The 16,607-nt window shown below is 39.8% G+C and overlaps 3 protein-coding genes across 3 annotated transcripts in view; 1 reads left to right on the forward strand and 2 right to left on the reverse strand.

Annotated features, from left to right (window-relative positions):
• LOC134798353 (guanine nucleotide exchange factor subunit Rich) overlaps positions 1 to 16,607 on the forward strand; it is a 59,160-nt gene that overhangs the window by 22,895 nt on the left and 19,658 nt on the right. The window contains exons 17-21 of the mRNA XM_063770763.1: positions 12,002 to 12,245; positions 12,621 to 12,730; positions 14,363 to 14,494; positions 15,049 to 15,144; positions 15,443 to 15,586. Of these exons, the coding sequence (XP_063626833.1) occupies positions 12,002 to 12,245; positions 12,621 to 12,730; positions 14,363 to 14,494; positions 15,049 to 15,144; positions 15,443 to 15,586 (726 nt within the window). The remainder of the gene's footprint in view (positions 1 to 12,001; positions 12,246 to 12,620; positions 12,731 to 14,362; positions 14,495 to 15,048; positions 15,145 to 15,442; positions 15,587 to 16,607) is intronic.
• LOC134798020 (cuticle protein 21-like) lies at positions 2,288 to 3,301 on the reverse strand (the record flags this gene model as incomplete). Its single annotated transcript, XM_063770353.1, has 2 exons — positions 2,288 to 3,137; positions 3,215 to 3,301. Coding segments are annotated over 2 exons (699 nt in total), but the record flags the coding sequence as incomplete, so codon positions are not given.
• On the reverse strand, positions 8,440 to 10,331 carry LOC134798347 (uncharacterized). Its single transcript, XM_063770756.1, has 4 exons — positions 10,231 to 10,331; positions 10,054 to 10,161; positions 9,882 to 9,978; positions 8,440 to 9,813 (listed from the first exon to the last, which is right to left on the reverse strand). Exons 1-4 carry the CDS (start codon positions 10,246 to 10,248, stop codon positions 8,756 to 8,758), a joined length of 1,281 nt encoding a protein of 426 aa, XP_063626826.1. The 5' UTR covers positions 10,249 to 10,331; the 3' UTR covers positions 8,440 to 8,755.

Raw genomic sequence — 16,607 nt, forward strand, 5'->3', positions numbered from 1 at the left:
GTTTGTTTATTATTGGGGTGGGTCTTGCAATATCGTGTGTTACATGCCCTTTTCAGTGGGTGTTTATGATTATAATTCATTCAGTAATGTGTTGGCTGCTGTAATGTTTTAACGGCTCAGTGGTTCGAAATAATACAAACGCTTTATTATCATCTATTAGTCCCGTTGGGTTTATCTGGAAATATAAACCTGCATTTAGAATAAATAAAAAATACTTATATTTGTACATTTATCTAAGTATTTCCAGGTCGGTTCTCTTAGAGACAGAAAAAAGCAGAATCTTGTCTGTAATTGTAGTTAAATATAGTTTGTTCAGCCGAATTTGGTGAATAATCATCCTTAAGAACAGCGCCAGCTGTCAGCTTAGCGCTAATCTATCATGGCAGGTCCGACAGCCGTGTAAGCGCTCATTAACATTTCCTACAAACTTGTTTACAGATTGCACGCTAGGTGGCGGTAGCGATGTCTTGTATGGTCCACTTAACACATAGTCTGGATCTGGAACATACAGGTTTTGTTTGTGAAATTCTGTATATGCTTTAATAATTAAAACAGTTTTTGCGAAAATAAATATGTTTGGTTATGGGTTGCACACCTGCACAGTCATTGAATATGTAGGTGCTCGGTATTTTATTGCAGAGTTCTTATTTTTATGATTAAAACTAAGTAATAATAAAAACTAAACGAAATTAAAAATATGACTAAATTTAATCTAGAATAAATCTAAAAATGGGCCCTGCGGAATTAACGAGGCTTTCATTGTATGAGTGACATCTCTATCTGACAGTGTACAGTCAGAGGCACCATTTTATTGGTTAAAGTTATACACACATAGATATTTTCTTTCACTCATTCATTCCATTCGTGCCAGCTCTTGTGAATCGACCTGTACCGAAGACTCTGGCAGCACATCAGACGTGCATAATACCAAGCAAAAATGTGAACAGTCAGAGGCACCTTTTTATTGGTTAAAGTTATACACACTTAGATATTTTCTTTCACTCATTCATTCCATTCGTGCCAGCTCTTGTGAATCGACCTGTACCGAAGACTCTGGCAGCACATCAGACGTGCATAATACCAAGCAAAAATGTGAATCGTTTATTTGTTGACAGTTTTGAGATATGCTAACTGTATAATGTAGACCACAGCTGCAGAGTGCAGGTCGGTGTCAATCATAATTGTTATGACTCATGAACACAGTTGTCATGAACACAGTTCAATGCAAAATTGAACCAATTAAAGGTCCGTAAATATTCTTATAAAAGGATTCAGATAAGGTCATGTTAGGTAAGAGTGGGTAAGAAAAATATAGGGGCAAAAGAAACACTTGTAGGGAATCATTATATTGTTTGTCTTGCCCCGAGCAAAATAAAATATGGTCGGTCAAACATGATCTTACATATCTGTATCTGTTTCCATGAATGTAATAACGCTTCGTGCATTAAAATTTTATGATGTAATATGGTGGACCCTACAAAGAAACATACATATTTGATTATACACACAAGTTCAACATTGTTTGCCTCTTTTCGTCGTGAGTCAAGTGAAAATCCTGAAAAACTCGTACGCGGCACATAGATCATACGCAATAGTGTGGTTTTTGCAGGAATGTAAATACCTACCTACTGTAGCTGTAACCGTTTATTCATAAAACTTAGTCGTCCCGGCACGATCAAGCACGTAAGATTAACACTCGTGATTGACCGTAGACACCGATTGAAGCGTTTGTCATACGGAGCTCTTTAGGATCCTACTTATATGAATGGGATTAACAGATATTTTGACTGACGTCACCGATTGATCGCTTCGCAATGTGATTGACAAACATTTTCGTCTTCGTCTATTTTATCTCTATTCAATAAAACAAAATGTTAAAGTATGGAAATAGACGGCAGAAAGCAATTCAGATTCGACAGCCGTTTATTAATAAACAATCTATAGGTTAGGGATGTCCTATCTTTGTATGATTATAGCCCTCGTGAATTTGTACATAATTTAATTAGACAGTATTTAAAATTGTTGTACTAATTACACGTGATAAGTAGTGTGGTACTAATTGATTATCAGTGCTAAGCGTAACACTATGTTACATAATATGTGATATGTATAAATATCATATAACAATCAATCATCGATCACCACCACCTACGATTCTGGGTAGTTTTTAGACGAAATCTATTGCGGATTTGATTTGTCGATGATTAATCGATTGTTACTGGATGACTGAACATTCACTTGATCGATAGTGAGTTATCATCTTTTTAGAAACACTACTCGTAGCAGGTACAGAAAAGGAACTTGGGAAGGGAAATGATTTAGTCGGATACGTCGATAAAATGCTTTATTTTACACGTTTAAAACACGCATATATAGCTTCGAATACATCCCGTAACAATAATAAAATAGACTAGTAACATTTCAACTCACAGACCTCAGGTACAGTAGCGTATAATAATATTTACAACATATCACTACACTACCGTTTCTTATATTCTAGTAGTTTCTATTGTTTTCTACAGGACCTAAAGTTTCTTCTTCAATACAAGCTTTCTTCCCGCTAAGGAGATCGGACCCGTCGTCCATTTGACAAGTTTCCCATTGACGATTTTCTTGCTATGTATGGTCGCGTATGGTCCCGGACCTAGGGATAAGGGCCACAGGGGTCCGTTGAGTGGCACCCAGCCTCCGAAAGAGTGCGTTAGTGGGTCCCATGGGAGACTCCATTGTCCAAGCGTAGCGGGTTTGGGTAAGCCGATTGCTAGAGGAGCTGGGCCGAAGCCGTAATTTAAAGGCGCGATTAAAGGCAAGGGTTTTATAGGAGTTAAGGGTATCTTCGCTAGCGGAGCAATAGGAGCTAACGAAGCTATGACTCCTTGTGCTATTGGTATTTTGGCAATAGGTGTTATAAGGGCTCCCTTGGACGGATGGACGTTAGGGCCTAGTCGTTTGACGACTGCGTTGAAGCCGGTCTGAGGACTGGCTTTATAGTCGACGACTCGGAGGCTTCCGTCGGGCTCCACGAGCGAGTACGAGCCCTTGACTGCGTCGCCGTCCCGCACCTCCCATTGCGCTTTGTTGTCTTTTGTTAGGTGGTCGTTGACTGCGTAATCGAAGGCGTACCGCGGATGGTTATCCTGTCAATGTGAAATGAACTTTAAGTTGAGGATATTAAGATCGAATTGATGCGTGAATTGGCTTGTATAGTACGTACCACTACGACGGTCGCTGCAGGCGCAACAGGGACAACGCCGCTCGAAACTGTGGCCGCTAGTAGCGTCAGAGTTAACGCAGTCTGAAATTCAAAAACATAATCGTTGAATAACAAAATATTTATATACAATGTTCAATAGTTTTCATGCGAAATGCTTGCAAACAGCAATACTCGTAAATTGTAATTATCTATTAAACGATAATTTTTATGATAGAATTGCAATATCTTGCACAAAAAATACCAATGGGTCGTTATCTATTACTATGTTACAATGTGTTCATTATACACGGTGAGTGAACACGTTTAAAAAAAAGAACTAATATATGTATATCTATGCGCCACATTTTTTTTTAAATAAATATAGTCTCATATTTAGTAGAGCAGGGTCAGACTCAGAAGTTGCTGTAGCCTGTATTTTGTCAATTCAAAAAAGAAAGAAGATATAGTCTGAGTTTCGACTTTGACAGAAAAAAAGTGTGAAGTGTCACTATAAACGTCATACTTTCATAGATATATGACATTTCCACGCTATGACATGCAAAGTTTGGTCCGACTCTAGTAACCTCGGTTCTGACAACCGGCACACTGACAGGTCAAAGGTTATAAAAAGTTTCAGTGTCAAGATCAGGATTGACTTGTTACCCGTCTACTAAATCAAATTAACCGTCTGTCGAAAATTAATTACCAATGTTCTCGTCATAGTCGGTTCCGTCTGTGAGCTGTCGTAATTCAATGCGTATTTTAGTGGAATACAATGCTTTTATACGGGCGCCTCGCCTATCGAAGCGGAGTCCTGAAAAACTGGCGCGACCCGTTGCTTCGACAAGTGTTCGAGTTATGCGGCCCCTGCATGATTGGCTGCTATTAGCGCTGTCGATCGGGTTATTTCTACTTATTTTTAGGGTTACTGAAACGCGTGTAAAGAAACCTTTATTTTTAAGCACATTGTTATCGTTCGCAGACGTTTCTTAATACAAAGACTAACCTGGAATGGCTCGATTATTTTATGTAAGTCCAACGAAACGAGAAAGAATGTCAACCATTTGACAGATTTGAACATTTTGAACGTTGATAAAATATACCTAAACCTCGAACAGGTACCTACTCGTAAATAAGTACAGCAGTCGCCATCAGATATATCGGAGCAGCCGAGGTGTTCAAAACTATCTGAACACGCACCTAGCGTAGGGTGATTCACTTTTGTATGGAGAAAAAAAAGTTGTATTATTTTTCCTGACTTTGCTCACCAATGGAGTCTCCCCACACTAAAAACTATCTATTTCAATTTTCAAAAGAATCGAATAACGTTTAGAGGTTGCACAAGTTGAAAAGGTAGAGTGAGAACCCCATACATTGCGTGAAAATGAACTATGTTCTAAAATGACAAAATATAATAAACTGATACTAAAATCGAATCAGTAAACTGAATTTTGCGTCTAAAACACGATAAAAGCACTTTTCCTTTGGAAGCAGGTGGAAAAACTGAAAAATCTTAATTAGAACATTTATCGAGTAACCAAAATCCAAGTTTACTACTAATTTTAAAATTTATTTATATGTAGAAGGTTCAGTATCACACTACTCTCCGCTTTGATGGTAGCCGCTTAAACCATTTTCTACCCTCCGATGTAGAGTCGTTGGTTATTTGAAAAATCTTTGTTGATGTTGTGCAACCTCTAAATGTTGACCGATTTTAATTTTTTTTAACGTATAATATTTTTTTATCAGTTAGAACAAGAATTCGAGCAAAGTCAGATGAAAATCGAAAATTCGGAAAAATGAAACACCCTAACCTAGCGCCATGACAATAGAGGCGTGTTCAGATATGTTTGAGCACCTCGGCCGCTCCGATATATCTGATGGCGACTGTACAAGAACACTGCCCCACACCACGCATAGGTAACGGTCAAAACGACCATTGGAAAAAGTATTAAATTTTATATCGGACTAGACGGGCCCGCAGCTCCGCTCGCGTAAATGAAATAAAGAGTTTGTCTTATGTTTAGTTAAATACCGACATTAGTATGTAGCCCTGCCAGGGTTTATAACTGTGATAAGGATTTCTTATTTGTCAAGTAGGTAGCCGTTATTTGGATAACTTAATTCGAAAATTTCTTATAACGTACGTAGGTATTTATTTAAAACTTGTTTTAACATAAAATTATTACTTATTGTTGTAAGCCTAGTTGCAAAAACGTTCATTAGATTACTTATTTTCCGCTTTAAGCCACGAATATGGACGACCACCGCCCATAAATCGCCTTTTCATACAAACGTAGGTAGTCCCCATTTCCCTTTGTGGATCTTAACATTACTACGGCTAAGGTGACGCAAGGATCCAAAGGACTCACCTGGCCTCCGATACCAGATCACGTCATGTTTCTTGCGATCTTGCGATAGCTCTCGCCATCGGGCGTCTCCCATTTTGTTGTCCCAAGTACGCTCGTCTCCCATTTTATAACTTTGTATTTTTGGCTCATCTCGGCAGCCCTTTCCCTGGACGAATGACAATGTTTGCCGAGCCATGAAAATCAATCTGAATAATAATAACTCATAAAGAAATTTAAAACAATAAAATACAAATTATTAACACGATAATCATACGATAATATTAATTTGATTGATATGTTATAAATGGCATAATTCACTCGTATGGGCTATGGACTAAGGTTGAGGTTGGCAGCACTTTTTATTTTACTTCGTGTAAAAAAACTCAGAAATACCTGTATACCAACATGACAAACATAATTTAGTTTACTTTAACTTACGGATTATTTGGTCTAATCTATAGCACCGCCAAACGAAAGCAACCGAGAGTTCCCGAGAAATGGTCGAAGTCGTAAAATGAAGATTGTTATGAAAATTTCTTTTCCTTATTGTAAATTAAATACGCATCGAAAGCGATAGTTTTTATGTTCTAGTTTTATTTTCATATGTAGATAATAGATTTAAACAGTTTTTTCTTATCATACGTGCGTTGTATTCGAGATACGTGTCAAAAACTTTTTTAGAAATTTGTAAGGCGCCATCTCTCTTCTTCGCTCGTTTTTTATCCCGTTCTGGTTTTTCAATTTTATATATATGATTGCTGCGCACTAAATTCTAAATTCAAACAGGTTACGGCTGCAATGGTAGGGCAGAATTAAAGTGTAGTTGCGCGGAACCATCGGTGCGCAGGTATAACTCGCAATTGACAGCAATCATATTTATTTAACGTTTAAGTGCTTGTTAGGGCGATTTATTACACCATATTTAATGCACAACACGCATTTTACATTGTAGTGGAGCATTCCACGGGCTGTCCCGTACAAACGCATTTTATTTCCTGTGTTGCGACTTTTTTTTCGGCATTTAAAGCAGGTGATTATTCTTCTGTGCATATTTTTGACCATTTGTCATAGAAAAGGAAACTCTTATACCTACAAATCTTCAGAAAATTCGCATTTGTACGGGACAAACGGTAGACAATTTCATGAAATGCTCCAGTACATTTTTAGGGTTTCGTACCCAAATGGTAAAAACGGGACCTTATTACTAAGACTCTGCTGTCCGTCCGTCCGTCTGTCGTCTGTCTGTCTGTCTATCACCAGACTGTAACTCATGAACCGTGAAAGCTAGACAGTTGAAATTTTTAACAGATGATGTATTACTGTGGCCGCTATAACAAACAATACTAAAAACAAAATATAATAAATATTTAAGTGGGGCTCCCATACAACAAACGTGATTTTTTTGCCGTTTTTTTTCGTAATGATACGGAACTCTTCGTGCGCGAGTCCGACTCGCACTTGGCCGGTTTTTTATCATTGCTGAAGTATTTGTTCCTAATCCAATGGCCAGTAATCGTGTCGCATTCGTCCCGGTAAAGGGGCCCACTGATTAACAGTCCGCCGGATGGTATCGGTCTGTCAGTTAGAACAAAATTTTGACAGTTCCGAACAACTGACAGGCCGATACCGTCCGACGGACTGTTAATCAGTGGGCCCCTTAAGCAGGCGCTTTAGTTATTCCAGAAGTGTCACATTCGTTTTACCGACTTTTGAAAGCTTTATGAGGATTCACCGTATTGACAGCTCTTTTGTAGAAAAATAATAGGAGAACCAGTGCAATCAATCTGTAAAATGCAGGAAGATGACGAAATACGGAACTCTATAATTGTAAAATTAAACATGTATTGACAGGCAACAATGGCCCATATATACATACAGATCTATAAATCGTATAATCTTAAAAACTAAGATTCATTTTGGCGACACAACAGTTTTGTTGCTGCGTCACCCGTTCTGGTGCAGGGAGGCTACAGCGAAAACCGAAATTCGCAAATTGCGGGGATCTTTCTCTTTTACTCCAATGAAGGCGTAATTAGAGTGACAGAGAAAGATGCCCGCAATTTGCGAACTTCGATTTTCGCGGTTATAGCCCAGATTCCCACGAAACCGCCGAAATACGCCAGAAGTCCGCGCTCGCGATGGTTTCCGGCAGCGTGACTCACGAAAGTTTAAATTCGATTAAAAGCATAATTATTTAAGTTTTAAAAACTGAGTACGTAATTAATTACGTATGCTTAGACATGCACGCATACGCCACGCAAAGTGTGTGACGTTTTTTTTAACGCTGCATACATTACAACGCGCACATGCATGTGTACGCATGGACAACCATTGCGACTCGGGCTTTAAGACTGTGACATACTCGTAATGATTCAATTAATAATTTTCTCAGTCTAGTAAACGTTCTAAGCCCATTCCAAGGTCACTAAATGTATACCTATTTACTTTAGCTGGTTACCGGCCCTTTCGATTGCTCCAAGGTGACCGCCTCCGCTCCGCTGGACCGCCCGAATTCCCGATCGTTGACTGTTATCAATGTTATCATTCTAATTAGCGTTTACCAAAGTATAGAGACCATGACAGTAACCTATAAACTGAAGTTAAAATGTTGAAATGCTTATAATTGGTCAAGCAGATCTTGTCAGTAGAAAAAGGCGGCAAATTTGATAAATGTAGGCGCGAAGGGATATCGTCTCATAGAAAATTTGAATTTCGCTCCTTTCTTCTTTCTTTCATCTTCTTTTCTCGTTCTTATCTCAATAAAGAAACAAGCCTTTATCTAACCATCAGCAACAGCGTGGTATAGGTATGTTGTCATAACATTTGATTAATGAGTTGTATTTTTATTTTGATAGGACGCTAATCGAGTTAAGGGGTAGGACAATAAAACAGTAATTATATACCACACGGTGGCGCATGCTATATTGTGTTCGTAAAGATATACTAAATATCTTAATCGTAGCAACATAAATATTACATATCCTAAAATAATTACAATTTGGTCTAAACTATCGACTACGTTGTCATATCACCAATGAGGGCTCATGGTTAGTTATTCTAATCAAGACATGGCAAAGGAGCCTTGAAAAAGGCAGCGGCAAATGATTGGTAAAGTAAAAAGCCCACTGCACACTATTACTTGCTTTTGTCATCCTTTGTGGGTGCGTCGCGTGTGCCGTTGTGGGCTTCCGGCTGCTATTTATCGTTGCGATCAGTGTTTGTACCCGTCTTGTGGGTACAGAGGATACTCTATCGGACCGTTCCAGGAGGGCAGCAGACGGCCTTTTTCTAATCCTGCGTAGGGTAGGACAGGTCCAATGTTTCCTTTTAGCAATCCGTAACCTCCCAGGGATGGGCTCAGCGGACCGATGCCCTTGCCCAAACCATAGCCCTGCTCGAGCTGTCCTCTACCTAAACCTTCCCAATCGAGCGTGCTGATAGGTCCTTTACCATATAGTCCAAGATCTACTGGCCCCTTTAATAAAGGCAAAGCGGGCAACGGCTCCTTGTAAAGAGGTACGTGTTCATTGTAAAGGGGTAGTGGCGCTTTGTAATCTGGTAGCGGGCCTAAAGGCTCAGAGTAAATCGGCCCAGCCTTGTAGATAGGCCCGGGCAGGCCTTTGAGGATTGGCAGAGGTCCGTAGGAAATGGGACCGTTCTTGTAGATAGGACCGGGTAGGATTGGGCCGTTTTTGTAGATGGGTCCTGGCAGGAGTGGGCCATTCTTGTAAATAGGTCCGGGTAGAATAGGACCTTTGATATTAGGCTCAAAAAGAAGAGGAGAGGTCACGATTGGACCATTCTTATAAATGGGTCCGGGCAGAATAGGGCCTTTGATGATCGGTTCATAAAGAATAGGTTCAGACAAGATTGGGCTTTTTAGAATTGGCGAGTGATGGATAGGCTCTTGTAATATAGGTTCAGAGAGGATCGGCGCGGGCAGATGTTTCACGATCACTGGTTCTTTGAATAGGTTCTGAGACGACACAGCGGGGCTATAGATCGGGCCTCCATGGATCGGCCCTGAAATCAGAGGTGCGCTCGCCAGGTGTCCCAGGTTCGCCACCGGGCCGACGGAAATCGGGGAGAGGACGGACCCATGTCCGCCGAGTACCGGGATCGGGGCCTTGTAGATTGGGGCCGCGTGGACGGTGGCCGGGTGCAGGTTGGGGCCCAGGCGCTTCACGACGGCATTGAAGCCCGTCTTGTCGTCGGCGTAGTACTCCACGACACGCAGGCTGCCGTCGGGTTCCACAAGTGAATATGCTCCTGCAACGTTTTAACTCACATTAGAGATCGAACTATTTAGTCTCAAATTATGAATGGATATATTTTACCTTTGACAACGTCTCCGTCACGTTTCTCCCATTGCGCTTTATTGTCGCCGGTGTGAGGGTCTTTCACAGAGTATTCGAACGCATAACGGGGATAGGCCTAAAATTCAAAATATTTTTGAAATTAACACTGAATAATTCATTCAACAATCACGTTTAAATTACTGCAACTTACATAATAATCAACTGAGGCATGCCCGGGTGCGTACACTGGCCCACCTAGGCCTCCGAGCCCCAGTCCCCCGTCAGCCTTCGTCGACGCCGTGAGCGCCAGAAGACATATCTGTGGAAAACCAAACCGTCACTTCACTGTCATACAAACAATCCAATATGGCAAATATAATTCACGCACCGCAACGTATAAATTCATGTTCACGAGACGCACTTGACCGCGTCGTGTCGAAAACGCACTGATACGCAAAGAGCAATCTGAGCCATTTATACGAGACCGCTGTAGACCTTCGTGTCCTGGTGGCGGCGGATGCCGGTCGTTCGCGCTGCTCCGCTTCAACAACAATCACTCAAGGGTTGCATCAGGCTTCCTACAACCTTCGGCTAGTGAAAACGTCTGTCTTACATTTACGATACCATTATACTCGTATCTACATGTGGCTCGCTCGCGGAGGATGTAGCGTCTATTTGCAAATGTCTGTGTATGTGCCTACTTGTAAAATTATTTGTATCCGAGTATTTGATCCTAATTTGGTCGATTAGCGTTATTATTGGCTCAGTGTGTTACATAACGTTCCCGAGGGTAATGATAATGATAGTGATGTGACACGGGGGTTGTACCTTGCGTGTCGATTTGACGCAATGCAAGCGAGCTATTCGACGAGTTGCTCTAATTCCAAACAGCAATTACCATAGTCGACACAGTTAAATGGGCATTCTTATTGCAATGGGATAGGGTGTACTAATGATCAGTTAAGTATGTTGCTTTGCTGTGTACCAAGAGTCGAGCACGCGATATTAGGTGCATATGCTTAACAATGTTTACGAGTATTAGCTCATTATCAAGCCTAATCCATTCGCAGTGCCGACGCGTAATCGTTACACAATTTCTTCTTACAGACATTACATTTACATCGCGCCCTTGCTGCTATTGAACTTGAATAACTTAATACTCTACATACTAAGACCTTGAGATATTTGGAGAAGTTATGATGCATTAATTCATGATGCAATCTCGATTCGAACACGCGTAATAGCTGCGTATTAATGTAAATCAGTTCATTGGCTTTTATTCCGCACTTTTTGTTTTCTTGACATACATAACATTGAGAATTATTGCTGTTTACTTTACAATGATATAAAATGAATGCCGCCCATTTTTTGACTGTCAATGTTTTCACACAATTCACGTTTCTTTATGTATAGTTAAACATATTATAAAGCTTATTAGTTTTATAATAGTCAAACTCTATAGCAAATCTCATCTACCGTCTATCTCATGAACAATTAATCTATCGTTCAGGTAAAAATGTAACAGACGGACTGTCTTATGTTTGCTTTTACGTTTTATGACGTAGTATAAAAACTTTGCCTTAGTTTACAATTTACATACGCTGCATCGATTTCCGGGTGTCAAGCTAAATATGTAAAACGTACTTGAATAATTATATGTCCATGTGTCAAATGTAGAGGCTGACCGCCGAATTTCGTTTCGTTTCCGTACGTAAAGACACACTTCCCTTTCCTTTTCATAAGCTTTTATTTAACTTGCAATGTCAGTATTTAATTATGTTTTAAGTTATCGTCAAAATTTGCAAACCATTTTTCGATACTTATTGGTATTGAGCTAAAATTTGGCACACCTATGAAAAGCAAAACAGACAGACGGAATTTATGTCATTTCGTTTTGACAACGGGACTTTAATAAATTTAGTCATTCGTTATCTAGTTTTTCATAAATGGCCCGAATATCAATAAAAAAAAAATCGAGTTATATGACGCACAAACCTTACTACCATATAGGGCTAAAAACAAATGTTCTATACATTAGGGACGGAGTACGTATCCAATGTTATGGGCCATTAGGACCTAAAATATTTATAGGTCCTATAATTGATTTGCACTTTTGTTTTTGCCTTTATATGATTATTCTTATTTACTTTTACCAACAGGCATACAGCTGCCTTCCAGCGACCGTGCTCGCGTCCTGCGTCGAGAGCGTCTGGTCCTGCGGCGGCGGCGGCAGGGCTCAGACACAACTGTCCCGAGCACTTTGGCTGTGGTGCGGCGCCCTCGGCGCGCGAGTGTGGCTCCCTTTGTTACCACGGGACGCGACAAGACACCCCGACTCGTCGCGACACACGTTCATGGCTAAACGGATCATGCTGCCCTTCCATCTAAACATATATCCGCTAAGTAAGTATAGCAAATGTTTGAACGTATTGACTGGCATAAATCTCACAACACAAGTATAGGTATAGGAAATATAGTCTGGCAATCAAGTCTGCTTTTTCGGGGATATAATACTAGTATAAGAAAAAGACAGTATGATTCTCTCTGCTTATACTCCACTGACAAACGGTTCTTGACAAGCTGTATATTCGGCCAATTACAGCAATGGAGTTAAAACGTCTCTTTTCCCCAGTCTGATTGAGTAAGACTGACATTCGAGTGTCATTTTTGAGCTATAGGCCGAATACGGCCTAAACTGAACCTTGTGCCTAAAACAGAAAGTCGTAATTAAATTAAGAGGTTGGAACATTTTCACCATAATTTGCCGGTATGTTGCAGCGATACTATTTGACGACGCGATCCTCTTGGGAGCCGAGAACGACACGACGCTCTACACGTCGGACTCCAACTCTGTTTTCTCACTACCGTTCTGCGTCGTCAACAGAACCGTAAGTGTTGTTAGCTTAATGCCTTCAACGCCTATTGTCGTGAGGTAATTAACCATCAGAAAATCGCTTATTTCTTAAACGACATCGAAAATTATTTATATCAAACTAGTTGTCACATTTAGTAAGTACTCAGGTGACAACCAAAACTCACTAATCCAAAAAAATAAACAACCTTGTTTTGATACTAATACGGTTCACGATGGTTATGAACTTGTGGTAATAATTAGAATTAGTGAGTCTTGGTTGTCTCTCACCATTTAATCGTTTGAGGTCCCTAAGTGGCCTTTATACAGTCTGAACCACTGATGCCATTCGTGAAGAATCGACAAAATTACGTATTCAGAGGTAGAAAGTCTCGCGCATACGAGTATTCCACCATAGTACTTTTAGCAAACATGCAAATTAATACTTAATGTATCGAATATTCATGCATCCGTGATTCATACAGTTAAATATTCGGCATCAGAATTGGCGTATTTATGCAGTAATTGTGTCTATTTAAACCTAATTATGTTTATTGATTTAATCACTGAAGCGCTTCGACTTTAGGTGTAGATTGCAACCTAAGTGTACCGTTATTTACGATTAGAAATAGCCGTAATAGATACAAGGTAAGATATATTAGACAATACACCGTAGGGGTATTCGCAATTGAGCAGTAAAAAATGATTTCATGAATTTTTAGCAGTATTTTTTTGTTGCCTCAGATTACCGATATTAACGAGGTTATAGTGCTACGTAAGCTGCGTTGTTTCAATCCGAGACTGAATATCGTACAAATCAATACTGACTATATTGAGTGTTCTGTAATTTCTGTATGTTCACTCTTAAGTTGATATCCAGCGATGTACGAAGGTTACTAAGAGTAATTATGGCAGGCGACAACCAAAACTCACTAATTACTACCACAAGTTAATAGCCATAGTGAACCATATTAATACCTAAATAAGGTTGATTTTTGTTTAATGTTTTTTTTAGTAATTAGTGAGTTTTGCTTGTCACCTGACGTTATATGAGAACGCCTCTAGACGTGGTAATTAGACGTCCCATCAAATTCTTTACCCCTTTTACTGTTGTAAAAGAGGTTACTAAGGTAAACGTCGTAGTGCTCGACATGCTAATGCCCCATGATCCTTTGCTGTCACCTCTATCGACAATGACTTAAGGTGCAGTAGGTTCAGAAAACAGTTTTTTCAAAAGTCGCTTTTTTGGTACACAATACGGCTGCCGTAAATTTAATTAGCAATCTTGAGGCCTTTCTCGAGGGATCCGAATCCTCAGTTTTTGACTTTCGCTCGATAGAAAAACGAACATAGGTCTAAATAGTCTAAAATGCACTTTAAAAAATTATGCACAAAAACTCAAATTATGAAAATTGCTTCTAAAAATCGACAGTATCATGCTTCAGAGAACTCAGCGATTATTTTTAATTAAAACGTTTATAAAATTTTAAATTAATAAAACATAATATTAGCGCTCCCGAGGACACACTTCCATCTCGCTCACGCTTACGGTCAGTGAAAGTGAGAGAAGAACACGAACTTACTGGGATTTAAGTTTAAAGATCACATGTATTGGGACAGTGACGAGCACTCGGACGTCTCCCTTATTTGATGATGATGATTGTTACAGAGCCAAGTGTATCTGCATCAGATATTGCGGCAGCTGCTGCGGAGGAATCTTGGCTACCACGCGTGGGAGATCGCCCGCTCCTGTGCCCAACTACCCTATTTCCCCCATTCTTTGGAGTTACTGCTGCACGAGGTCAGTGTATTTTACTCCTAATTCTCCCTCTACTCCTGAATCCCTGATTGTTGAACAAGTTTAGTATAGTTTTCATACTTTTTTTCAGGTAAATACGCTTTTCGGCGTACTTGTTTTAAGTGTGGCCCAGAAGAAGGCTCCAAGATTTCACATGTTTGATTTGACAAGAGATTACCGTGTAACATGTTTTTTCATTGTTATTCTAACGGGTGAAATTGTCATCTCTGAGGGGTGAATATGTAGGTCATACTTAACAACTTTTACTATAGGGCCAACCCCGAAATCGCAAAAAATTCTCAATGTTTTCTATAGAATAACTGTTTTTTTTTCGCGATTTCGGGGCTGGCACCATACTAAAAATTGTTCAGTAAATGTAAATGATAACAATTTCAGCCTGTATATCCCACAGTCCGAGCATCCCATCGGAGTGTGACTTTCGAGCGCTACTCTTTTAATACTTCTGATAGCGCAAGAGAGCCAGTTTTAACTTGACGATATTCCTACAGCATGACTAAAATATAAGTTCAAAATGTTGAAGTTTGTATTGACCGCAGGTTCTGGAGGAAGAGGCGACGAGCAAGGAGCCGATACCGGACGCACAACTACCCAGTATTATTGAGTTCGTTCACGAGTTCCCTGTTTACTTACAGGTTAGTTTCGCGTAAACACTTTCTAGCCTCCTAAGGCCCAAGGTCCTACCTACAGTACTTAATCATTTCGATGAAATTTAAACCATATTCAAATAGGAATAGAGTTGCAATTGTTTTGTTTCGTTCAATTTTCTAACAAAACAAACTCAACTCTATTCCCTGCATTATAGGTTCAAATTTCAGTGGGAAATTTTGAATTTTTTTATTTGTATGGCAGGGCCTGAGGAGGAAGATAAATGTAGATGCATCAGAAACAGACACACAAGATTAGAAATGAAACATGTTTGCCATTTTTCAGACTGTAGTTCAATGCGCGAGGAAGACAGAGATAGCGCTATGGGCTTACCTATTCTCGGCAGCAGGGAAGCCGAAGGAACTGTTCCAAGAATGCCTGCAACGGAAGATGCTCGATACAGCTGCGTCGTACCTCATTATATTACAAGTAAAATTTATTAACTTATTATATCCGTACACGGCGGGAAGAAGTTGATAACTCGAGATATTTTATTGATGAAATTAGAACTGAAAATAAAATTACATAAAGTTCAAATTTCTTAATTTTTTTTCTCGCCACTTATTAAATGTAAGTAAACAAAAAGTTTTGTGTATGTATGGCTCACCCGGTATTGTAATTATCTTAGCTTTAAGTAGATAATATATTGTCTTGCATGGTAGGTTTTAATGAAAATTGTACTCTAACATTAGTATTTAAGTCCTGTTACTAACACTTGTATGGGTCTTGCCTGAAATAAATGATTATTTAATTTAATTAACTTCTTACCGCCGTGTACGTGTGTATATATTACTTGCAATTGTCGTACCACCGCCCACACTGTCAACTGTACATCGGTGGACCTTATGCCATTTGTAATAAGATCCACGATGTACAGTGGCGTTCAAAAGTGCATGGATAGATGTCGACCGTAATGCCTTAATATTACGGTTGAAACATCTCCATGCACTTTTGAACGCCAGTGTACAGTTAGGAGTGTTGCTGTTTGTATGTAACTAACTATACATAAGTACGGCAAACATATCTCCAATCCATAGTCTAATAAAACATGGTCTTCCATTCCCAGTCACAACAACATGGCCGCTATATATAGCGCTATCGCATATTATCATATAGCGCTGTCGCATGATGACGTAGGCCCGTGTCAGTTAGGTGACCTAGAAAAGACGGGAATGGAGTACCAGGCGGAGTATATTATTATACCATGCTCCAATCCAAAGATCAAAGAACTGACGCGCGCGGCTCAGCCCAATCTCAAACTTCGTGCATTACGGCAAGGTTCACGTTGCGAGATGACGCGCCGCGCATGATAGGCGTGGCGTTAAAGGGTTAAGCAAAAGTAGTGCGATAAATGATTTGTCAAGTGTTAACTTTTTCGACGCCGTGGCTAACACAAAAGCTGTCACTCGGACGCCACGTCACCGAAGTATCAAAACAGAAATGGAACTTT

This window comes from Cydia splendana, chromosome 16 (assembly GCF_910591565.1).
Source record: "Cydia splendana chromosome 16, ilCydSple1.2, whole genome shotgun sequence".
NCBI classification, from domain to species: Eukaryota; Metazoa; Arthropoda; class Insecta; order Lepidoptera; family Tortricidae; genus Cydia; species Cydia splendana.